Raw genomic sequence first — 23,541 nt, 5'->3', positions numbered from 1 at the left:
CCGGCAGGGGGCGCCGCGGGTGGGGTCGCCTCCCCCGGGGCGGATACAGGCGGCGGCGGCGGCGGCGGCAGGGCCCGGGACGGCGGCATGGCCCGGGGCACGCTGTGCCTGCTGCTCTGCTGCGCCGCTGCCCTGCTCGCTGCAGGTATCGGGGAACCGGGGAGGGGGGGGGGAGACCGGGAGATGGGGGGCACCGGGGAGGCTCCGTGCGCCCCGGGGGTCCCCGTGGGGTCCTGGGGGCACTTGGGGTCTGTGCACCGGGGGAGCTCCCCCCGCCCAGCCCTGCAGCACCGGGCACCGGCGGGGGGGTGTCCGTGTGCTCCGGGGCACCGGGGAGTAACGGGGGGGGGGTGGTGTCCGTGAGCTCCCCCGTGCTCTGCAGGGACGGGCTCGGGGTGCTCTGGGGCCACCGGGCGCTGGGGGGTGGGGAGGGGGTCCATGTGCCCCCCGCCCCCCCCCCCGGGGGGTCCCTGCCCGCTAAGCCCAGCCCTGGGCGTTGCAGCGGGGCCGGATCCAGCCCTGCCCGGGGCAGCCAGGGACCCATGGCACGGGGGTGGGCTGCACCCACTCCCCAGGGGTCCTAGGAGGCTGTTGGGGATGGTCCCCACGGGGGCTCGCCGGGCTGGAGGTGAGCACCCTGCCCCTCCCCCATCTGGCAGCACCGTGGGGCAGAATGCGGCCCCGGTGCTGCCAAACCGGCTGGGCCAGCCGGTGCTTAGCGATGGTGTGGGTGCTTCGGCACCGCCTTGGCACTGCGGGGGCGAAGGGCCCTGGTACCCTGTGCCGCTGTGGGCCGTGCTGTGCCGTGCCGTGCCCCCCCACCGTTTCCAGCCTGGGCCCCCAGCAGCCCCCCCTGCACCCCAGGGTGCCTCGGCTTGCCCGTCTCGGCACAGAAGCTGGCACCCAACGCTGGGTGCTTGGCGCTGGGCTCGCCGCTATCCCGGCATAGGGTGGCAACTGGGTGGGAATGGCCCGTCCCAGTGGGCCCGGTGGCTGTGGGGACACCCAGCACCCAGCCACACCGGCCACCCTGGGTGCTGGCACTGGGTGCTGGCTCTGCCGTGGGGCATTTTGCTCCGGTGTTCCCCGTGGGGCTGGGCTGGACCTGCTCCTCCTCTTGTGCAAACAGGACTTTGGTGGATAAGGGCACTGCTGGTGCTGCCCGGCAAACGCTGCCGTGTCCCACATGACCACAGCGGAGCCCCCCTCACGGGCCTGCCCGCGGGTGGCCGGTGGGTGCCACGAAGGCCGGGCTGGCACGTGTCCCTGTGCCGTGGCATATGCCCACCACCACCACGCTGCTCTGCTCGTCCCCTCAGCACTATGCCTGTGCCGCCATGGCTTGGGAAGCTCTTCCCAACCCTGGATTTCTGGGATCTGATATTGGCTAAATCCTGGTTTTTTGGTCCTCTGTGTATGGTGAAACCACCCGGAAAATGAGCACCGCGAGGCCAGGAGCCAGGGCAGGCACCACTGCCCTTCCCGGGGCCCTGCCTGCCCTTGCCAGGGCCTTGCCGTGTCCTTGCTGACCCGCTCTCTCCTCTACGCTTTAGAGACAGGCCATGGCACCAACGCCAGCAGCACAGTGCCTCTGCACAGCTCAGGGACAGCCGTGTCACCGCCTCCATCCAGCACACCCGCAGCCACCAGCTCGGGGACACCCAACGTGTTTCCATCCGGCTCCGACTCGGGAACGGCCGATGTGCCTCTGTCCAGCCCGGCCACAGCGTCGTCTCCGTCCAGCAAAGCGAGTGCAGCGGCACCTAAAACATCTCCTCCCGACCCGGCCACGGCAGTGTCTCCATCCAGGACACCGGGCTCAGCAGCACCTACACCTCCACCCGACCCGGCCGCGGCAGTGTCTCCATCCAGGACACCGGGCTCGGTGGTGCCTACGACACCTTTATCCGACACAGCTGCAACATCGGCTCCAGCAGCAGCTACATCTTCACACGACCCAGCCATGGCATCATCTCCCTCAGGGACAACAGGCTCGGCAGCACCGCCGACACCTCCGACACCTCCATCCAACATGACCACGGCACCGTCTCCATCCAGGACACCAGGCTTGGCAGCAGCGACATCTCCATCCAACAGGACCACGGCATCGTCTCCGTCCCACCCAGCCGTGCCCAGCTCCCCGGCCACGGGGCATCCATCCAACTCGACGGCAGCACCAGCCCCATCCTTGCCCGGGCCCACCAGGCCCACTCCTGCTCCCAGCTCTCCTGCGCCCACTGTGAGCCCCGGTCCCAGCAGCACCTTCGCCCCCAGCTCCGGAACGACACCGGCCACCAGCACCGGCACCACGGCTGGCAGCTGGGGTGAGACCAGGCTGCCGGGGGGATTCATGCGGGCAGGGAGCCCCCAGACCTGCCCGCAGCCATGGGCACGACGGCAGCCCCAGTTCCCCCCCTAGACCCCCCACTCAGGGGCTGCGCTCGCAGGATGGAGCAGGGGGGCTCAGGGGTGCAGGTCCCTGGGTCCCTCGGCTGCCCCATCCTCCTTGGGGGGGGTGGGAGCTCCCCCTCTCTCCCCCAGACTTTGTGCCCTGGCCAGGGAGGGTGGGAGAGCCCCGGGCTGGTCCCCGGCGGGTGGAGGTGACACGGGAGCCGGGTGCCAGGTCTGTGAGGGGTGGGACGGCAGCAGGGGGGGAGCTGGAGCCAGTCTCGAGCCCCCTCTCACCCCGAGAGCTGCCGTGGTGCACAAAGGCTGAGCATGAGGCTCGGCGGTGCCGGGGGGGGTGTGTGTGGGGGTAACGGGGTGCCCATCTCGCTCCCACAGCAGAGTCCCCCATCAAATCCAGCCCCAGCCTGGTCATTGTCGTCTGCCTCTTCGTCTGCGTGCTGGTGGGGGGAGCAGCGGTGCTGCTGGTGCGGCTGTGCCAGCGCGGGACCCCCCAATTCCGCCGCCTGGACAAGGTGCCCATGGTACGTGGGGGGCCAGGGGGGCCACGGGGGGCGGTGGGGCCAGGCTGCAGGCGCTCACTCCGCTCTCTCTCTCTCTCTTCCCTAGAGCGAGGTGACAGAGGGGTCCTCCGTCACCCACCACCCACCCAGGTGACACCCCCCCCCCCGCCGCCACGGCCCCCCGCGCTGCCGAATAAAGAAGCTGCTGCCTTGGCTCTGGTTTCCCGTCTGCCATGCACTCTGCACCCTGCCCGGGGAAAACCCCCAGTCCTGGGGGAGGCCCCGACTGCTTTCGGGGTCCCCCGTACCGGGCTGGAGGCCCCTGGGTGCCCCCAGGCTGGGCAGGGTGGGTGCCCAGGGTGGTGGTGGCCGCGCAGCCCCCCCGGCGGGGTGGGACGGGAGGGAGCGCGCAGCCAGGCACGCACGTCGCCTTCCTTCTGCTCCGTTGCACTCGGCCAAGGCCGCGGCACGCCGCGAGGACGCGGCACACCGCGAGGACCAGGTGCCGGTAAGGGGCCGCGGGCGAGGGCGGGGGGCTGGCGGCAGTCTGGACCCCCGCGTCGGGGCTCGGCATCCCCCGGGCTTCGGGCTTCGGCTGCTCCCGTTACCGGCTGGGGCATGGGGGGGCTCAGCCCGGGGGGGACAGGGGGGCTCAGCGGACGCAACCGGCTGAGCCGCCCTCGGTGCGCCCCGGTTCCCCGGGGACAGTGGGTAACGGGTGCTCGTGGTTGATCATTAACGTGGCGCTGGCGGGCTCACGGCTTGGCGGGTGCTGCGGGCCAAGGGCCATCCCCGTGGCCTCGGGCCCACGTCCCCCGGGGGTGGCCCGTCCTCGTCCAGCCCTCGGGGGCACCGGGGAGTGGGGGGGGTGGGGGGGGGGGTGCCGGGGGGGTGCCCTGAAACCCGAGGCAGGGGCTGAGCCCGGGCAGCCGCCACGGCCGGGACCCGGTGCCCATAAATCACGGCCGGGAGGAACCCGCGTGTCCCGGCCCCTGGGCGGCCCCGGCCCGCGGGGGGGGGGGGGGTCCCGCCGCCGCCGCCGAGCCCCCACCGGCCGCGGCTCCCGGAGCTCCTCTCCGCAGGGACGGCGATGCGACGGAGCCGGACGGCGCTGCCCTTCCTCGGCGCGGAGGTGAGACCGGGACCGGGACGGGGGGACACCGGGGGGGGGGGGGGGGGGGGGCGAGGGGGTGTCCCCGGGAGGGGGTGTCCCCGGTACGAGCGTCCCAGCGCCGGGCCCCCGGGCAGCAATAACCGGGATGGCGACGCTCAGCAGGAGTTAATTATCCCCTTAATGGGCGGTTAATTATTATTCACCTCTGCGTAATTGCGCGCCGGCTCCGGGGGTTTTTCCGGCGGGGTCCCGGGGGAGGCGGGGGGTCCCCTCCTCCGGTGGCGGCGGGGGTGGGGGGTGTCCCAGCGGCTCCGTGCGCTGCGGGCCGAGCCGCTCCCGGTGCACCGGCTGTGCCCTTGGCCCCGTGCCTCCCCGCCCCCCCGCCGGTGCCCCCGGGGTGCAGTGCGGCACCGTGCCCGGCAGGGGGCGCCCGCGCGCTACCGGCGCCCGGTGATGGGGGGGAGGGGGGCTGCCCCGGGGGAGGGACCCCCGTACGGCGGGGTGGGGGGGACACGGACACCGGGCAGCGCCCCAGGAGCAGCACCCTGCAGAGCTCCCCGGTACCGGTACCCGCGCCCCTCACCGCCGCCCCGTTTCCCCGTAGCGCTGCCGTGACGCCGCCGAAGCCGCCCCGTCGGGACCGGGAGCGGCGGTGGGCGCCGTCCGCCGGCGTTTCTCCGGGAGCCCGTTGCTGCCGCCGCTGGGCTGCCGGTTGGCGGAGGGGGCCCGCGGCCCCGAGCCCGAGGGCGCCCGGGTGGTCTTCACCATCGAGGAGAGCGGCCCCAGCAGCGGCGACGAGTCCGAGCCGCCCCGGTAAGAGCGAAACGGGGGAGGGACGGGCTTTGCTCGCCCCGGTGGCACCGGGATGGGGTTACCGGACGGGGCGCTGCCGTCGGTGCCGCTCCCGGTTTCAGCACCGGCGGGCGGACAGCGGCCCCGGGGCACGGGTACCGGCACCGGCAGAGCGCCCGGTGCCAGCGGCCGCTGGGCTTGGGACGAACCCTTCTGTCACCGTCCCTGCTGCTCCGGCCCCGGGATGTCCGTCCCGATCACCGTCCATCCCCGTCACCCCCGTCCCCATCACCTCCGTCCCCACCACCCTGTCCCCATCCCCGTCACCCCCGTCCCCATCACCCCGTCTCCGCCACCTCCATCCCCATCGCTCCCATCCCCATCACCCATCCCTGTCCTCGTCCTCCTCACCGCCCCCTTGTCCCCATCCCTTGTCCCAGCTGGGTGCCACCGCAGGGCTGGCCTGGCCCTGCCCGGAGGTGACCTCGGTCCCTCCCGCTGTGGCTCGGCCCCAGCCGCGCTGCTGCAGGGTTATTTTTGGGCCATTCCCCTCCCCCGTGCCTGTCCCCAGCTCGGGGACAGCATGGGACTGGCACGACCGAGGGACCTGGCTCCGGTGTCACTCGCTGTCCACCCTCTGCACGGACACGTGTCCGGCAGGGACAGCCGCAGCCCGGGAGGGGACAGGGACTGGCTGTCCTGGGGACGGGGACTGGCTGTCCCGCGGCCGGTCTGGCTCTGGCTGTCCCAGGGGCTGCCAGGCAGCCAGGGGCGGGCGGCTCTGCCCCCACCCCAATGTCCCCTGGTGTCCCTCTGTCCCGGCGTCCCTCTGCCCTGATGTCCCCATGATCATGCTCACAGGCCCTTGGAAGCGAGGGGACACCCCTCCACCAGAACCCCCCTCCGCTGGGTTTCGGGGTCCCCGCAGGTGCTGCTGGGCGGGCGCCACCTCCCACAGCCACCGGCCCCCATGGGTGCCACCGCCACCGGCTGGGCCTCATCCTGCTCCTCCCTGTCCCCGCTGGGCACGGCCCCGCGCCGGGCAGTGAGGAGGGACTGGGGGCATGATGTGAGCCCCGGGGCGCGTTTGGCTCTCACAGGTCCCTCGGTGGCACCGTGGCACGGCCACACCGTGTGTCCAGGATGCTCCAGGCTCAGACATGTCACTTGGTGGCACCGTGGCATGTCCACACCGCATGTCCAGGATGCTCCCGCCTCGGCTGTGTCCCTTGGTGGCACCGTGGCACGGCCACACCATGTGCCCAGGATGCTCCAGGTTTGGCTGTGTCCCTTGGTGGCACCATGGCGTGTCCACACCGTGTCCCCGGGATGCTCCAGGCTCAGCCATGTCCCTCGGTGGCACCGTGGCACGGCCGCTCCATATGTCATGGCTGCTCGGGGCCCAGCGTGGCATTTTGCCGTGTGTCCGGGCAGAGCACCCCTGCCTTTGCGGGAGCAGCTGCTGCCTCGGGGACAGCAGTGTGGCCGGTGGCACGGGGCCAGCGAGGGGCCACATGCCCGGGCAGCCGGGCGCACGTTGGGCCAGCGCAGCCGGGGGGGACCCGCTCCATGTGCCGGCTGCTGGAGCCAGACAGTTGTTTAATTTCCCAGGCGCGGGCGGGAGGGGGATGGAAAGTTTCCCGGGGCCGCCGGGGCCAGGGCTGGGACAGCCGCGCGCTTCCTGCTCCGCACTGGCGGGCAGCGTGGCCTCGCCGTCACCGCCGCCGTCGTGCCGGGGGTCCCTGAGCCTTGCCATGCTGCCCACCGCGCGCTGCTCGCCAGGGGCTTCGCCGGCAGCGTCCCCCCGCAATTCCCCCCGCAATTCCCCCGTCCTCTTCAGGAAGCTCCTGATGAACCAGAGCATCCGCCTGCAGCGGCGCTTCACCGTGGCGCATCCCCTCTGGTAAGGGGGGGACGCTGGTGGGTCCCCGGTGAGGGGCCACGCTTGGCCCCGGGTGGGCAGGAGGAGGCTGCGCCAGCGGGACGGGGTCAGTGTGGACCCCCCCAATGCTGTGGCACGTCCCCAGGGCTGTGGGCCCACAGGGACATGGGGGACGAGGAGGGCACAGCGGGGGTCACCACGCAGCCGGGGGCTGAGCCGGGCACGGGGCAGGGGGGAGCCGCTGGCTGAGCATGGCTGAGCACGGGCGCACTCATTGCAGCGATGGCCGGGCAGGACCCGGGCGTCTGCCCCACGGCGGGGGGGCGGTGGCAGGGATGGGAGAGGGGCTTTTCCCGGCGTGGCAAGGCACCAAACCAAACCCACCGTGGCACAGCCGGGCACCTCAGTGCCCCCCCCCCCATTGGAGCTGTATAGGGTTTGTTTTGGGGTGCCCCCCTGCCCGTGCCCCGGGGTGCCAGTGGGTGCCAGCCCCACCTGCGCGGGCGCCGTGGGGATCGGCAGATCCCTCCTCAAGCAGCAACAGCATCTATTTATAGCGGCCCCCGGCCCCCCCGCCATCCGGCACCGCTCGGCGGTTATTAATGCCGACAGCCCGTCACCGAAACGAGGGGGTTTAATTCGGCACACCAGCCCCACGGCGGGGGCTTGTGTGTGTGTGCGTGTGTGTGTGTGTGTCCCCCGCCCCTCGGGGCTGTCCCCTGGGGTGGCAGCGGGGTCAGAGGTGGTGGCACGGGGCCAGGAACAGACGCGGGCATCACCCGCGGGGCTGGCGGAGCCACAATGCGGCTTTGTGTCCCCGGTACCATTGGGGACGCGAAGCAGAGGCAGGAAAACAAGGGGCTGCGGGACGGCATGACGCGGTGCCTGGCCAGCGCTGCCACTGCTGGGGACAGCCACACCGCAGGGACCGGGGCTGCCGGCGGTGCTGCCGGAGCGGGGAGATGCTGCCGGGCAGCCGGTGCCCGTCCCGGAGGCACTCCTGCATCGGGTAGGTGCTGGGCTACCAGTGGCGCGATGGGGACGGGGTGGCCCCGGTGGCCCCCACGCTTCCCCAGTTTGCCCAGTGCTCTGGGGCGGCTCGTCCCCGTCCCCGCGGCGGTGGCGGCCGCGGGAGGGGACAGGCGCCGGGTGGCCCTCACCGCGTCCCCGCGCGCAGCCTTTCCCATGACCCCGGGGCCAGCGGAGCAGGAGGGGGGTGAGGCGGCCGCGGCCACCACAGGGACACCGCGGGGTCACCGTCCCTGTGTCCCTATCCCCTGTCCCCCCACACGGCTGGCAGGTGACTCTGGTTGGGGCGTCCCCAGGCCACCGCCAGCGTGTCCCTGAGGGCCAGGGCTTGGCTTCCCCGGCGGTTTCTGTCCTTCAGCGTCCCCTGGCTCCGTGCCGTGGCCGGGACACTTTCACCCCCATGGGACGCGGCGCCCCGAGCCGGGGCTGATGGAGTCTTTGGGGCTTTCGAGGACTTGGGACAGTTGGGGACCGTGGTGCTGGAGACAGGGAGGGGACGGGACAGGCAGGAGCCGGCCCTTCCCAGGGTCTCTGGAGACGGGGGCTTCAGGGCAGGGGGTCCTGTCCCACCTGGGTGACATGGGACAACCTGCCTTCGCTAGCCGGTGTCCCCAGTCCCAGACCCCGCTGTGCTGGCAGGGTGCTGGGGGGTTCCACGTGCACTGAGTTGTGCCCGTTCTCAGCACAGGGGTGAAGGAGCCGGCAGGGCCAGGCTGGGCGGTGGCTGGTGTCACCGCAGGGACCGCCGAGCCGGGGCGTGCTGGGCCGAGTGGGACGACGGCAGAGAGAGCCCAGCAAACCTGACGGCATCCCCTGGGCTATGCCCCTGCACCCGAGGGCTGAGGTCCCCAGGCCACCCGCCCCGTGCCAGCCTTGTCCCCTCTCCCTTCGCAGCTTCGACCTGGAGAATGGCCCCCCAGGCAGGGGGACCCTGGACCCCCAGGCCAGCCCGGGCGCGGGGCTGGTCCTGCAAGGCACCTTCCCCCACGGCCAGCGCCGCGAGTCCTTCCTCTACCGCTCCGACAGCGACTACGACCTGTCCCCGAAAGCCATGTCCCGCAACTCCTCCATCGCCAGCGACCTGTGAGTGTCCCCCCCCTTTCCGAGCCCGCTGGGACCCCTGGTCCCCTCCCTGAGGCTCACGCTCCCTTTGCTCCCTCAGGCACGGAGAAGACATGATCGTCACGCCCTTCGCCCAGGTAGGTGCCGTCCCCATGCCCCGGCGAGGAGGGGACATGGCCCTGCACCCCCAGCACGGGGGTGGGTGTCCCGGGGGGATCCCTCGCCCCCCAGGTGAGGTGTCCCTCTCGCCCCCCAGGTCCTGGCCAGCCTCCGCACCGTCCGGAGCAACCTGACCCACCTCCAGGACCGCGCCGGCATCAAGTGAGTCGGCCGTGGGCCGGGGAGGGAGAGGATCTCGCCCGGGCAGGGGGCTCCGACCCATGGCAAGGTCGGGGGGACACCAACCTGGGGGTCCTGGCCGCTCAGCCCCCCCTGTTTCGCAGGCGAGCGTCGAGCAGCAGCCTGCCCTCCGGGAGCAAGGCCAGCCTCGCCGGTGAGTGCCGGGGGACAGATGGGGGGGATGCTTTTGGGGCGAGCTGGCTGTCCCTATATCCCTGGGGAAGGGTCCCGCTGGGCTCTGGGGGGGGGCAGCAAGGCCCCCCCCGGCCGGGGCAGAGCGGCAGCTTTGCCCTTTGGGATCCATGTCTGGTTTTCGGCAGCTCCTCCCGCCTGGCCACCCTTCGCGCCGCTGCGGCGGCGGTGGAAAGGCTCCCGTTGACGTCAAACCTTCCATTAATAAAACCCCGGCGGCGAGCAGGGCCCCGCGGGAGTCCGGCTGCCCCGGGGCTGGCCGTCACCCCGTGGGGACGGCGTGGCACGCTGCGTGCCGGGGCTGCCGTGCGATGGGGACGGCGTGCCGGGGCTGAGCCCCGCTGCCCGGGGATGCTTGACCCTGGACCCCGGCCCTGGCCGGTCCCCCACATCCCCCCATGCCCCTGGCCGCCCCGCTCGGGGGGTGACGGTCACCCCATGCTCACCGCCGGGGTGAATCTGAGCGGCCGAGGCGGTGAGCCCCCGGGCTCGGGGCGGCACAGCCACCCGCCGGGGCTCGGGGCGCCGCAGCCAGGACCCTGCGTGTGCCCCCGTGCCGGGTCGCCGCGCTGTGGGCAGGTCCCTTGCCAAGCCGGCGGGTGCCCCCAGCAGAGGATGCCCACCAGAAGCTCTCGCGGGAGACCCTGGAGGAGCTGGACTGGTGCCTGGACCAGCTGGAGACGCTGCAGACCAGGCACTCGGTCAGCGAGATGGCCTCCAACAAGGTAAGGGTCCCCGGCACGGAGTCCCCCCCCGTCACCCCGGGGGGGGGGGGGGGGGGGGCACGGAGACCCCTGCACCGCAGAGCCGGGGGGGTCCTGCCTGCCCCCCGCACCGCTGAGCCCTGCCCGCTGCCCGCAGTTCAAGAGGATGCTGAACCGGGAGCTGACGCACCTCTCGGAGACCAGCCGCTCGGGGAACCAGGTCTCCGAGTACATCTCCAGCACCTTCCTGGGTGAGGACCCCCCCCCCGGGGACACCGCCCGGTGTCACCTCTCTGCCGGCAGCAGGGCGGGCTTCGCACCCGCAGGGACCCGGGCACGAATCCTGTGGCACCTCGTGGCACCGGCCGCCCGCGGGGACGGTGCCAGCGGCTGGTCCCCGCTCGCTTCTTGCAAAGAAATTAAATGGGGGGGAGCGGGGAGGGGGGGGGGGGGGGGCTCTCCCAGGCGTCCCCGTGGGATTTGCTGTCTTGGGGGTGTCACAGTCTTTGTCCTGGCTGGGAGCGCTGGTGTATACTGGTGCATACTGGTGTATGCTGGTGCATACTGGTGCACACGGGTGCATTGGGGCTGTCGGGACCGTCCCTGTGGCCCACGGCAGGCGGGTGGCCCCGTGCAGGGGGGGGTGAGGGAACTTGCTGGGCATCCCCCATGCGGCCCCCCCCCCCGTCGCCGTGGCGTTGCGGTGTTATCCGCGCCAGCTGACGTCATCGCGTGAGTGGGGAGATGCCGCGAGGGGGGGGGGGGGACTGGGCTCCCGGCCTGCTGACGGCCCCCCGTGCCGGCCCAGACAAGCAGCACGAGGTGGAGATCCCCTCGGCGCTGGCCAAGGACAAGGAGAAGGAGCGGAGGAAGCGTCCCATGTCCCAGATCAGCGGCGTCAGGAAGCTCACGCACGGTTCCAGCCTCGCCGCCGCCGGCATCCCCCGCTTCGGGGTGCAGACGGACCAGGAGGAGTTGCTGGCCAAGGTGGGCCCCAGCGTGGGTGACCCGGCTGGCCGTGGGGTCCCCGGCACTGGCCCCGTATGGACTTCTGTCCCTCTGGTCCCCAGGAGCTGGAGGACACCAACAAGTGGGGGCTGAACGTGTTTAAAGTCGCCGAGTACTCGGGCAACCGCCCGCTAACGGTCATCATGTACAGCATCTTCCAGGTGAGCATCCCAACGGGATGTCCCCGTCCCCATGCCCGGATGGGGACAAGCCACCTCCCGCCTCCCTGCAGGAGCGTGACCTGATGAAGACCTTCCGCATCCCTGTCAACACCTTCATCACCTACATGCTGACGCTGGAGGACCACTACCACGCCGATGTGGCCTACCACAACAACATCCATGCCGCCGACGTGGCTCAGTCCACCCATGTCCTCCTCTCCACGCCTGCGCTGGAGGTGAGCCTTGGTCACCCAAGGCCACTGAGGCCACCAGGCGTGTCTGGTGGGGCCATAACACATCTGCAATGCCTTTTTCTGTCATTCCTAGGCTGTCTTCACGGACCTGGAGATCATGGCTGCCATCTTCGCCAGCGCCATCCACGATGTTGACCACCCCGGGGTCTCCAATCAGTTCCTCATCAACACCAGTGAGCCGGGGTGCAGGGATGGAGCTGGGGGGGCACGGGGGACCACCGGCCCCGAGATGACCGGTGCCGTCTTGCAGACTCGGAGCTGGCGCTGATGTACAACGACGCCTCGGTGCTGGAGAACCACCACCTGGCCGTGGGCTTCAAGCTTCTCCAGGAGGAGAACTGCGACATCTTCCAAAACCTGAGCAAGAAGCAGAGGCAGTCACTCCGCAAAATGGTCATCGACATGGTACGGGGGGACCTGGACCACCCCAGGGTGGGGGGTCTGGGCTGGGGGGCTCTGTGGTGGGGTCAAGCTGAGCCCCGTTCCCGGCTTGTCCTGCCCAGGTGCTGGCCACGGACATGTCCAAGCACATGAATCTGCTGGCGGATTTGAAAACCATGGTGGAGACCAAGAAGGTGACCAGCCTGGGGGTGCTGCTGCTGGACAACTACTCCGACCGGATCCAGGTGGGCGCGGCGATGCGGGTGGGGAAACCTTCCTGGCGTCGCAGGCGTTGTGGTGCTGACTCCGGCCAGGGCTGCCGAGATGTCCTGTTTGGTGCCACCACCCCTCCCAACCCCGGTTGGCCATGGCCAAGGGGCTTCCTAGCCCAGGGGTGGTGGCCCTGGGGGACAAAGGACTTTAGGTAAGCGATGCCGTGGCTGTGTCCGCAGGTCCTGCAGAACATGGTGCACTGCGCCGACCTCAGCAACCCCACGAAACCGCTGGAGCTGTACCGGCAATGGACCGACCGCATCATGGTGGAGTTCTTCCGCCAAGGCGACCGGGAGCGGGAGAAGGGGATGGAGATCAGCCCCATGTGCGACAAGCACACCGCCTCTGTGGAGAAGTCCCAGGTGGGGCAGCGGCGTGGGGCCGGGGTGGGGGCCACAGGGTCGGGCTGGGGGCTCAACTCTGCCTTCCCCCAGGTGGGCTTCATCGACTTCATCGCCCACCCGCTGTGGGAGACGTGGGCCGACCTGGTGCACCCCGATGCCCAGGAGATCCTGGACACGCTGGAGGACAACCGGGAATGGTACCAGAGCATGATCCCACGCAGCCCATCCCCGCCACCCGAGGGACCCGGCGTGTCCCCCGCCACCACCGACAAGTTCCAGTTCGAGCTGATGCTGGAGGAGGAGGAGGAGGAGGGCGAGTTGGACACGGAGCTGGAGGGGGCCGAGAGCCCCTTGGACGAGGACAACAGCGGCTCCAAGACACCAGCCACAGACGACTCGGAGCTGGCTGACACCGAGCACCCGTCACCCGGCCCCAGGGACCAGGCCTCGCCCGTCACCCACCCCAGGGACGTGGACAACCGGCGGGCGCTGGAGGGGACGCTGCCGAAGGACGGCGGTGGCAGCGGGCGCTCGGTGCCGGGGCCCGAGGGCAGCCAGGGGCTGTGCCTGGACACGGAGGGCAACGTCACATTCCTGCCCCTGGGCACGTAGGGACGCTGGTCCGTGGGTCCCCTCGCTGCCGCGGGGACGTGGGACCGGGCGCTGCCCCGGGCAAGTGCTGGGGGCGGCGGAGGGCTGGCAGTGGGCTGGCGGTGGAGAGCGCCGGCACCGCAGGGACCGGGGCGGCCGCTGGGACGTGGAGGGACCCAAAGCGCGTCCCCGTGCGGCAGCTGGGCAGGCCCCGATGGGCACGAGGACGCCGCTCGCCCTCTCCCAGTGACTGTCCCCCTGCTCCCGCCTAGCATCCCCGTGCACAGCTGCTGGGAAAGGTCCCTGTCCCCTTCAGACAGGGCTTGGGGACACTGTGCTCCTGTCCCAGCCCGGCCCTGGGGACATCGTGCCCCACAGGGCTCCAGGAAGAGGTCCCCCATGGGGCCAGGCACAGCCAAAAGCGTTTCGGCGTCTCTCCGCCTGGCCCCTCGCAGAAGAGCGGCCCCGCGGCAGGACAGCGAGGTGGGCGAAGGGGGCCGGTGACAGCCCCCGGCACGAGGGACCTCAGTGCGGCCAGGCGCCGGGACACGGCACGGGCACGAGTCAGCGGTTTATTTATTTGGGGACAGGTTCACTTTTTAAAGCCTTTTGTAGCTCACTTTTTACTTCACGCCTCACCTAGGCGCGCTCGCACGCGTTCCCGTGGCAGAAAGACGCGTTTCTGCTCCGCGATCAGCACTCGAAATGCTGCGGTTGTACTTTGCACTTCGGGCCCCCGTGGGTGCCATCGACCCCCCCCCCCACGGCTCCGCAGGGGCCGGGGCAGCCCCGGGGGTCCTTTCGGTTTCTTCCTTCACCTTCCAGAGATTAAACCTGGTTTGTTCCCCCCCAAAATGTGAGCCTCGTAAGCGCCTCTTTACCGCGCTGCTGCCACGGGAGCCGTGGTCGCGGCGGCCAGGCCAATATCCCCAGGGACTGGCATGGTTGGTGGCCCCATCTCCTGCCGGGCGCCGAGGAGGGCCCTGCTCCATATTTGAACAAAAGCGAGCTCCTCCCTGGAAATGTCGATCCATCACTGGCAAACACAACCGGCTAAGGTAAATATTTAATCGCCGGCTTGGCGCGGCGCAGGGCCCGTTCCTCCGCTCTTCCGCATTGCTCCCAGCGGTGATTTATATCTGCAAACACGTCCCCACCCGTGGCACTGCCCTGGCATGCGGGGCCCCGCCAGCTCTCACCCACTGCCCGTCCCGTGCTCCCCCATCAGCACCGGGGCCACGGGGAGCCGGATGCTCCTTTCCCAGCCCAGCCGGTTTCCAGGGCTTGACCGGGAGTGCCGGGAGCCGCACCGGCTGGCGGGTGGCTCTGTGCCATCCCCACCTCTCCCAGTGGAAGGGGGGCTGTGTGCCAGCAGGTTGATAGGGACCAGACGAGGCTCCGTGCTCCCAGAGCTCCCTGAATGGCCTCATGCCGCACTCAGAGCTGACCCCGGGTTCCCCGCCGGGCTGGGAGCAGGGCATGAGCTGGTTGAAAAAGCTCCTTTTCACCCCTTCGCTTGGCTGAGGGGCTGCAGCATCCGTGCACCAAGGAGGGTGGTGGAGTCCGTGCCCGGAGGAGGTGAGGGGCAGCACCCACGGCGGCTGGATCCATCCCTGCCTCCCGGTCGTGCCGTGACGGCCTGCCGGTGCAGTCCTGGGGTGTCCCTGCTGTGGGTGCTGCCGCCGGGCAGCTCCGGTGCCCACCCGGACGGCGTCCACCCGTGGGCGGCAGGCTCCAGGCAGAGCCCCCGAGAGCCAGGGGTGTCCGGCTCCGTCCTCCCCCGGGCCGTGGCATCCTCGGTGAGTCCCCGCGGTGGCGAGGGGCTGCACCGGGTCACGGGCCCTGCAGTCCCCAACGTCCCACACGCTGCCACGGGCAGGGCAGGACAGGGCAGGGCAGGGCCAGCCTAGGAGGCTCCCGGGGCCTTGCCGGCCTTCGGGCAGGGCAGAGGCAGGCCCGGGCGAGGACAAGGCCGGCGGGCAGGGGGGTGCCGCTGCCGCGGGGCCTGTGGAGCTCCCGGCAGGGCCCGCGCTCCCTCCCGCGAGGCCGCCATATGCCGCCTCCCCCTAATCCCCGCCGATCGCCTCAGGGCGAGGGAGGACGCAGGGGCCCGGGCAGGACATGGCCGCCCACCTGCGCCCCCCGCCCCAGCTGGGCCGGGCACTGGGAGCACCGGGCCTCACCTCAGGGCCAGGTGTCCCTGTCTGAGGATGGGGTCAGGCTGCCCGTGGCTGCAGGCCTGAGGGGGACCGCGGGCCGCGCTGGCCGTCGCGATAGGAGGTCATGTCGTGACAGGGGAGGCTGTAAGGGCTCGCCCCCACCCCCCCGAGCGGGAATGATCCGCCCCGCGCCCCCCGCCCGGGGCGCGGATGGTTCAGCCCCCAGCTCCTGGGGCGCCGCCGGAGCGCACCACTGCGCGCTGCGAGGGGGGGGGGGCGGCGCCCACCACCGCGCCGGGAGGGGGGCTCCTCCCCCTTCCCCGCCCCACCCGGCGTGGCACCGTCCGGCTGCCCATCACAACGCACTGCCGGACCAATCAGCGCTCCCTCCCGGGGCTCGTCTGCTGACGTCATGCGCTCATTTACATGCCTCGCCCCGCCCTCCTCCCGCGGCGACGTCATCCGGGCTCTGCAACCGCCGGGGCGGCGCGCGCCGCTGCTGCAGTTGCTGCAGGAGGAGGCGGCGGCGCGAGCGCGGGCTGGAGGTGAGCGCGCGCCCCCGCGCCCCCCCGCCCCCCCCGGTACCGGTACCGGTACCGGTACCGGCACCGGCGGCTGCACCGCGCCGGGGGCAGGGAGGGGCGGGCGGGCGCTGCTCGGGGAAGGGGTGCTCGCCCGCCGGCGGGATGGCGACTGGAGGGGGGGGATGCAGCGGGGGGGGGGTCGCGCTCCCCGCTGCAGGAGCGGGAGGGGGGGGGTGTCTCTCGGTGCACCGGGGTGAGGCGGGGAGCGGCCGGGTGCACCGGGCTCGGGCCTGTGGGGAGGGGCAGGGGCTGAGCCCCCTCCTCCCTCCGGCACCCTGCACTGCCCCCCCCCCCCCCCCCCGCAGCACCCCGCAGCACCCTGCACTGCCCCCCCCCCCCGCAGCACCCCGCTCTCCGCAGCACCCGCTACCCGGCATCCCCGCGCTCCGCCCTGCAGCGCCTTGCACCTGCAGCATGCTGCACCGCCCTGCAGCCCCGGGCGAGCACCCACCTCTGTGCACCCATCACTCCCCCCCCCAGCACCCTCCCCGCAGCGCTGGGCACCCCCCCCCCCCCCCCAGCACCCTCCCCGCAGCACCCCCCAGCACCGCGCTGTGCTGCTGGAACAGCGGCCGGGCTGGGCATGGCGTGCGGGGGCACCGCTGCAGGTGCCATTTTGCGGGGGAGATGCAGGAGAGGCTGCAGCACCCTGGCCGCCGGCTGCGCCCCTGCCAGGGTCACGGACCCCCCCCCCCGCCCCCCCGTGACAGCAAACAGCGGGGTCCACGTGCCCCACGTTTGCTGCGGGCACCTTCTCGGGGTGCCCGCGTTGGGGGTGACGGGAGCCGGCCTGGCAGAGCCGCTGGCAGCGCGCCTCGCCCTCGGTGACGCTTGCCCATCCCGAATCAAAATACGACTTAACCGCCCCTGCACCGGTGGGAAACGGCGCCGGACCGCGGCGCCGATGCCAGCTGGGGCCCGGCATCGCGCGGGTTTGCGACCGCCGCCCCGGCCGTCCCCACGCAGTCCCCGTCACGGCCTCTCCTCCGCCTCGCAGATGGCGTCCGCTACCGACTCCCGCTATGGGCAGAAGGAATCCTCGGACCAGAACTTCGACTACATGTTCAAGATCCTGATCATCGGCAACAGCAGCGTGGGGAAAACCTCCTTCCTCTTCCGGTACGCCGACGACTCCTTCACACCCGCCTTTGTCAGCACCGTCGGCATCGACTTCAAGGTCAAGACCATCTACCGGAACGACAAACGCATCAAGCTGCAGATCTGGGTGAGACCCCCGGGGGTCCCGGCCGGTCCCCACGCCGGCACGGGGGTGCGTGGCGCGGGGAGGGGGGGGGAGGATGGTTGGCGTGGGGCTGCTCTGCCGTTTGCCGGGGCTGGAAGCGCCGGGGGTGATGCCGGGGGTGCCCCCAGCCCCGGCTGGGCCGCGCTGCTGGTGGGGAGGGACGTGTCCCTGGGGACCCCGCTGTTCCCCCCGGAGCGCCCCAAGGGGTGGCTGGACCCTGCGAGCCACCATCCCCGTGTCCCCGGGGGTGACGTGCCGCTCCCCGCCCCCCCCCCCCCCCAACCCCGCAGGACACGGCCGGCCAGGAACGGTACCGCACCATCACCACCGCCTACTACCGCGGCGCAATGGGCTTCATCCTGATGTACGACATCACCAACGAGGAGTCCTTCAACGCCGTGCAGGACTGGTGAGCGTCTGGGTGGGCTCCGGGGACCCCCTCCCAACCGTGTCGTTTCCCCCCCGCCTCTTCACGGGCATCCCCCCAGCGCCGTGCTCTGCCCCCCCGTGTGATTTCCCTCTTTGCCTTCCCCGAAGGTCCACCCAGATCAAGACCTACTCCTGGGACAACGCCCAGGTCCTGCTGGTGGGGAACAAGTGCGACATGGAGGACGAGCGCGTCGTCTCCTCGGAGAAGGGCCGCCAGCTTGCCGAGCACCTGGGTGAGCGGAGGCGGGGGGGGGCCCACCCCGGCGCAGCCATCTTCCCACAAATAATTTAATTAGGGGCTTAATTCCCTCGCTGTAATTCTTCAGCTTCAATAGCGGCGGCGGCTTGTCACCTAACGAAAAAAAAAAAAAGTGTAATTAAGCCGCGAGCTCCAGGGTGCGATGCCGGTTTCTATTACAGCCCCATAAACCCGCCGCCGGCTGCCGAGAGGTGCTGGGGGGGGGGGGAATTGGGTGCCCCTGGGTAGGGGGGGGAAATTGGGTGCCCCTGGGTGGGTGCAGGTTGCAGCCGGGTGGTCCGGGCGTGCGGCACGCGCGGCCCTTCGATATTTAACGAGGGGAGGAGGAGCCGGAAAAAAGGTTTCCGATGTTGGGTGGATGGGGCTGCAGCGGGGTGGGGGTTTGCAGCCCTGATGTCGTGTGTCCGTCTGTCCCCCCCCCCCCGTCCGTCCGTCCCCCTCCCCCCCAGGTTTTGAATTTTTTGAGGCCAGCGCCAAGGACAACATCAACGTCAAGCAGACCTTCGAGCGGCTGGTGGACATCATCTGCGAGAAGATGTCGGAGTCGCTGGACACGGCCGACCCGGCGGTCACCGGCGCCAAGCAGGGTCCCCAGCTCACGGACCAGCAGGCCCCCCCGCACCAGGACTGTGCCTGCTAGGGCCAGCCCCCCCCCTCCGCACCCCCCCAAATCGGTCAGTGCACCCCCCGCCGCCCCCCCGAGCCCCTCTTCTTGGGGGTCCCGAGGGGGCTTTTGCTGCTGATACCTCCGAAAGGGCTGCGGCCCCTCTAGGAGCCTCCCCCCCTCCCCCCGAATTCATTTAGGCTGCGCCCCCCCCCCCCCTTAATTTATTTTTAAGCCTGGGCTGGTAGAAAACTCCCCCCGTTCTGCTTTTAATCGCTCCACGAGCCCCCACTCTCCGAGAAATATTATTTTCTCCGCTCACCACCACCAGCTCCCGTCACCCCCCGGGTCCCGTCCCTCCCCGGGGAGCAAGGACGAGCCCCCTGCCCGGGGTGGGGGGGGCCGCGATGGGACCCCAAAACCCCACGTCGTGGCTGAGGCTCTCCCCGCGTCCCCCTCCCCAGCCTGGCGGAGGTCCCGCTTGCCCAAAAGAGCTCCTGGGGCCTCTTTGCGCCTGGCTCTGCCCCCCCCATGGATGGATATTTCCTGACTCTTGTTTATTTGTATAAATAGATGCTAATTTATGCTCCCGCCGTCTTCCTCCTTGTACATAAGAAAAACTCCTTGTAAATAGGCGTAGGAAGTGACGCTGTGCGCGTGACCTGCTGTGCTGTGGCCGTGTTGGTGCATTTATTTTTATTTTTATTTTTTTTTTCCTCAGTGTGGTAACCTTGCTTATGAATATCACTTTTAAAAAAAAAAAAATCTATTATTTAAAGGTTTAAAAAAAAAAAAAAAATACTTGAGCGAGGCCAGCCAAGCAAGCTGTAGCAAATTAGCCCCGGTTGGGGGACAGGGACCTTTGCAGAGCCCCCGGTTTTGGCTCTTGGGGGGGCAGGGGGGGGCGAGCGGGGCTCGGAGGAGCATCGCTAATTTGCCGCAGGGCCTTTGGCTCCTCGTGTGTTCCTGTAGTACTGTGCTTCTGTGGAGACTGTGAATAAGTGGATATTTCTGTAGCGATGACGGACCCGGAGGTCTTGCTGCCCTCTATTTATTTTTCTCGGAGCGCTGTGTCTTTATTTTACAGATATTCTTTTTTTTTTCCCCCCTCCCCGACTGTGATACCATCTTTCCCCCCCCCCCCCTTCCCCTTTCCTATTTTTTGTGAAGTTTACTTATGGAAGAGTTACACTGTACTGTACAAATGTCAAAAGTGTCAAAAGAGTACAATTTCCTAAAAATCACTGTATTAAAGAAATGGTGAGAAGAAATAAATCAATGCTGATCACCCGTTCCTCGGGGTCGTGGCAAGCGGAGAGGGGGCAGCGGGACGGTCCCTCTGCTCGGCGTCGATAACCTCGGCTCTCCTCGGCCCTGCGCTGTCGAGCGCGTTGCCGGAGAGGAGCAGAAATGATCTGGTTTCTTAATTAGCATTCGCCAAATGGCTCCCGCCGTGGCTCGGCAGCTTGGCTTGCTGCCGTGGGAGGGCTGCCGGCCCCCCCGGGGGTGTGTGGCAGGAGGGACGAGGCCAGAGGCCGAAGTAAGGCACAGCTTAAAAAAAAAAAATAAAAAAAAAAAATCACATTTAGGCAATTTTCATCGATGCTGGAAATAAGTTAAGTTCCCAGGTTATGGAGTGAGCGTCCATCTCGCCCAGGGAGCCGCAGGGCTGGGAGGAGAGGGGAGCTGGGGTCCAAACCCTGCAAAAATTTTTGCCTTAAAAACCCCCAACCGCATCATCCCTAGCGCTTCTGCTGCTGTCAAACCCGGCGGTGAGCAGGCGGCAGCCATCGCACCGCTATTTTTATAAAAAACTGGGTGGCTGCAGCCCGGCCCAGCAGAGCCCACGCGTGGCACCGGGGAGGGAGGTGGGCGCGAGGCGGAGCGAAAGGGAGGCGAGGCGGCGGGCGGCGGGCGCCGAGCGACTTCTCCCTTCGGCCGCAAGACAAAAAGCAGCGGGGAAAGGGCTGAGGAGCTGCGCCCCGAGCAGCGGGGCCGCGTCCCCGCGGCCGGCAGCCGAAGCGGGAGCGAGGTAGGGACCCGAATCGCTGGCTCTGCAGAAGGGCAGAGGAGGGTGTTGGGGTGTTGGAGGGGAACAAGGGGCCAGCCTTGCCCTGGAGAAGGGGGAAAAAAAGCTGCAGCGGCCCGCAGAGCGCTGGGGACCTTCCCCAGGGCGCCGAGGGCAAAGCGTAGCTGCAGCGTCTCCTCCCTGCCCCGGCACCGCGGGCTCCGTGGAAGAATACAAAAAGAAATCGCTTTACGTCCTGCGACACGAGATTCGGTAAAAATACCCCAACCCCTCACTGCGAGGAGTAGCTGAGTTAATCAGGAGCGGCACGGGCCGCGGCGAGCCGCGGACGGCGGTTGCGGCGGTCTCCGGCCGTCACGTTCGTTGGGTGGATTGAGCCGGGTCCGCCGCGATGCCCAGAAAACTGCTCGCCGCGGGCAGGAGCCTCCGAAAACGTCGCCGAGAGCAGCCGGCTCTTTACATCCCGCCACCGCGCCGGTTCTCGCACGGCAAGTCCTGCTCGGTGCTCGGGGGGCTGCCAGGCTAGAAAATAGGAGAGACGTGAGCCCGGCCGGCCGCGGCAGCGAGGCACGGCTGCGTGGCACCGTGGTGCCGGCGCTCACCCTGTGTTTGAGGTAGGAGAGGTAGGTGTCCCAGCCTAGCGTGATCACGTTGATGTAAACCACCCGGTACTTGGGCGGGACGAAGAGGAAATTCATGAGCTGAGCCGGCGGCCAGATGCACCAGTCAGCCTGCCGAGAGGAAAGAGCAGCCAGGCGCTCCCACCGGAGCCCGCTCCGCAGCAGGGGCGGGAGGGAGAGCTCGGGGGGGTGTATTTACCTTGTAAAACTCCCAAAATTTCTCCTTCAGCTCCTCCCAGCTCTCCTCCAGAGACTGGCCCTCCAGCGTGCCCATGCCTGCGGGGACAGACGGACGTCAGCGGGGCTGGGAGCGCCCACGAGGCTCCACGCCGGGGAGCGCGGATGGGAATTGCCATCTCGGCCGTGCCGGACACTGAAAAAATGCCAAAAAAAAAACCCCCCTCCCCAGCGTGGGAGGGAAGGGCAGCGCCGGCACCAGCCGGAGGGAGGGAGCCCCAGGAAACCCACATCCGCCCCACCAAGGGAGGGCGACAGGCGCCACGCCGGCACCCACGCGCCGTAACGCGTCACCGGCGGCGCGGGCCACGCTCAATTCTCAGCGACGCCGACACGAGGCGGGTGCTGCCGCCGCGTACCGAGGAAATACCAGGCGCCCAGGACGGGCGATGCCACCAGCTGGTCGATGAGGACTTTCTTCAGGACGGTTTTCAGCCCCCGCACGCCCCGCGCCGGGAAGGCAGCGTCCAGCCAGAGGTACCAGTAGTGCATCAGCGGGCCCATGCTGCAGCCGACGACGAACATGCGCCCTGCAACGCAACACCGCCCCGGCGCCCGGTGAATTATTTATGGGAACCCCCCCCCGCCGCCCCCCGCCGCCGCCGCCGCCCCCCGAAAGCGGATCCGGCTCTGGGGAAGGCACAAAGGGAGCGGGGCTTTGTGCAGGGCCAGGGAACGCGACCCCGATTCCACCCTCCCCGTGATAACGAGCGTGGATTTAACGATGCGGGAGGCTGCCCTGCATCCCCCCCCCTCCCCGCGGTTCGTGTGTGTGTGTGTGTCCCCCCCCGGGTTGTCACCTGTGCGGGTCACCTGGGGCTCGGCGTCCGGGTGCCGCCGGCGGTGCCAGGCCTGCTGCAGCAGGTCGCCGGCGGCCAGCAGCGCGCCGCAGCTCGCCGTGTTGGTCAGCAGCAGCAGGCGGCCGGCGAAGAGCGGCTTCCAACGGCGCAGGAGCCGCCGGCCCCGCGCCAGCATCCTGCGGGCAGACGGCCCCGGCCCTGCCGTGGGGTCAGGGGGGAGGGAGCCCCCACGCCCGGTCCCCCCAGTTACCCCTGGTGTGACCCCCCCCCTCACCCCCTGCCCCCCCCCAGTCGCTCCTGTCCCCCCCAGTTATCCATGCTGTGCTCCCCAGTTCCCCCATTAGCACTGCTGTACCTTCCCAGTTCCCCCAGTTAGCGCTGCTGTACCCTCCCAGTTCCCCCTGTGCCCTCCCAGTTCCCCCAGTTAGCACTGCTGTACCCTCCCAGTTCCTCCCAGTTATCCATGCTGTGCTCCCCAGTTCTCCCAGTTAGCACTGCTGTACCCTCCCAGTTCCCCCCAGTCCCCCAGTTATCCATGCTGTGCTCCCCAGTTCCCCCATTAGCACTGCTGTACCTTCCCAGTTCCCCCAGTTAGCGCTGCTGTACCCTCCCAGTTCCCCCTGTGCCCTCCCAGTTCCCCCAGTTAGCACTGCTGTACCCTCCCAGTTCCTCCCAGTTATCCATGCTGTGCCCCCCAGTTCCCCCAGTTAGCACTGCTGTACCCTCCCAGTTCCCCCCAGTTATCCATCCTGTGCCCCCCAGTTCCCCCAGTTAGCACTGCTGTACTCTCCCAGTTCGCCCCAGTTATCCATGCTGTGCCCCCCAGTTCCCCCAGTTAGCACTGCTGTACCGTCCCAGTTCCCCCCAGTTATCCATGCTGTGCCCCCCAGTTCCCCCAGTTAGCACTGCTGTACTCTCCCAGTTCCCCCCAGTTATCCATGCTGTGCCCCCCAGTTCCCCCAGTTAGCACTGCTGTACTCTCCCAGTTCCCCCCAGTTATCCATGCTGTGCCCCCCAGTTCCCCCAGTTAGCACTGCTGTACCGTCCCAGTTCCCCCCAGTTAGCACTGCTATACCCTCCCAGTTCCCCCCAGTTAGCACTGCTGTACCGTCCCAGTTCCCCCCAGTTAGCACTGCTGTACCCTCCCAGTTCCCCCAGTTAGCACTGCTATACCCTCCCAGTTCCCCCCAGTTAGCACTGCTGTACCGTCCCAGTTCCTCCCAGTTATCCATGCTGTGCCCCCCCAGTTCCCCCAGTTAGCACTGCTGTACCCTCCCAGTTCCCCCCAGTCCCCCACGCTGTGCTCCCCAGTTCCCCCTCCTGTGTTCCCAGTCCTCCCAGTCCCCCCTGTCGTCCCCACCCCAGCTCCCCCTCCTGGACACCCTCCCCAATTACCCCGTGCTCCCAGTTTCCCCATTGACCCGTCCCGGACGCCCCAGTTCCCCCAGTTCCCCCAGTCCCCCCCGCCCCTGCCCCCACACCAACTGCCCCCCCCCGCGCTCACCGCCGCGCGCTTCCGCCACCGGCACGCGGAAGAGGGGA

General features: G+C 69.3%; 4 protein-coding genes across 4 annotated transcripts; 3 read left to right on the top strand and 1 right to left on the bottom strand.

Annotated features, from left to right (window-relative positions):
• The first annotated feature begins 49 nt into the window (after nucleotides 1–49).
• CIST1 (colon, intestine and stomach enriched 1) lies at nucleotides 50–3,100 on the top strand. Its single transcript, XM_075524134.1, has 4 exons — nucleotides 50–145; nucleotides 1,554–2,324; nucleotides 2,785–2,930; nucleotides 3,016–3,100. The coding sequence occupies exons 1-4, from the start codon at nucleotides 88–90 to the stop codon at nucleotides 3,061–3,063; spliced, it is 1,023 nt and encodes a 340-aa protein (XP_075380249.1). The 5' UTR covers nucleotides 50–87; the 3' UTR covers nucleotides 3,064–3,100.
• Nucleotides 3,101–6,443: 3,343 nt separating this feature from the next.
• PDE4C (phosphodiesterase 4C) lies at nucleotides 6,444–13,515 on the top strand. Its single transcript, XM_075524510.1, has 15 exons — nucleotides 6,444–6,718; nucleotides 8,621–8,809; nucleotides 8,889–8,925; nucleotides 9,045–9,109; nucleotides 9,232–9,281; nucleotides 9,932–10,044; nucleotides 10,181–10,274; nucleotides 10,832–11,010; nucleotides 11,094–11,192; nucleotides 11,264–11,428; nucleotides 11,520–11,619; nucleotides 11,697–11,851; nucleotides 11,950–12,072; nucleotides 12,280–12,462; nucleotides 12,535–13,515. Exons 1-15 carry the CDS (start codon nucleotides 6,444–6,446, stop codon nucleotides 13,054–13,056), a joined length of 2,349 nt encoding a protein of 782 aa, XP_075380625.1. The 3' UTR covers nucleotides 13,057–13,515.
• Nucleotides 13,516–15,660: 2,145 nt separating this feature from the next.
• On the top strand, nucleotides 15,661–19,457 carry RAB3A (RAB3A, member RAS oncogene family). The gene is made up of 5 exons (XM_075523966.1): nucleotides 15,661–15,739; nucleotides 16,776–17,003; nucleotides 17,312–17,430; nucleotides 17,559–17,683; nucleotides 18,159–19,457. Exons 2-5 carry the CDS (start codon nucleotides 16,776–16,778, stop codon nucleotides 18,347–18,349), a joined length of 663 nt encoding a protein of 220 aa, XP_075380081.1. The 5' UTR covers nucleotides 15,661–15,739; the 3' UTR covers nucleotides 18,350–19,457.
• A 665-nt stretch (nucleotides 19,458–20,122) lies between these two features.
• MPV17L2 (MPV17 mitochondrial inner membrane protein like 2) lies at nucleotides 20,123–23,534 on the bottom strand. The gene is made up of 6 exons (XM_075523967.1): nucleotides 23,504–23,534; nucleotides 22,000–22,197; nucleotides 21,559–21,729; nucleotides 21,162–21,238; nucleotides 20,945–21,073; nucleotides 20,123–20,864 (listed from the first exon to the last, which is right to left on the bottom strand). Exons 2-6 carry the CDS (start codon nucleotides 22,172–22,174, stop codon nucleotides 20,799–20,801), a joined length of 618 nt encoding a protein of 205 aa, XP_075380082.1. The 5' UTR covers nucleotides 22,175–22,197; nucleotides 23,504–23,534; the 3' UTR covers nucleotides 20,123–20,798.
• Between the last annotated feature and the right edge of the window lie 7 nt (nucleotides 23,535–23,541).

This window comes from Mycteria americana, chromosome 24 (assembly GCF_035582795.1).
Source record: "Mycteria americana isolate JAX WOST 10 ecotype Jacksonville Zoo and Gardens chromosome 24, USCA_MyAme_1.0, whole genome shotgun sequence".
Classification (NCBI taxonomy): domain Eukaryota; kingdom Metazoa; phylum Chordata; class Aves; order Ciconiiformes; family Ciconiidae; genus Mycteria; species Mycteria americana.
The sequence above is the reverse complement of the archived record's forward strand: the minus strand, read 5'-3'. Positions and strand labels throughout refer to the sequence as shown.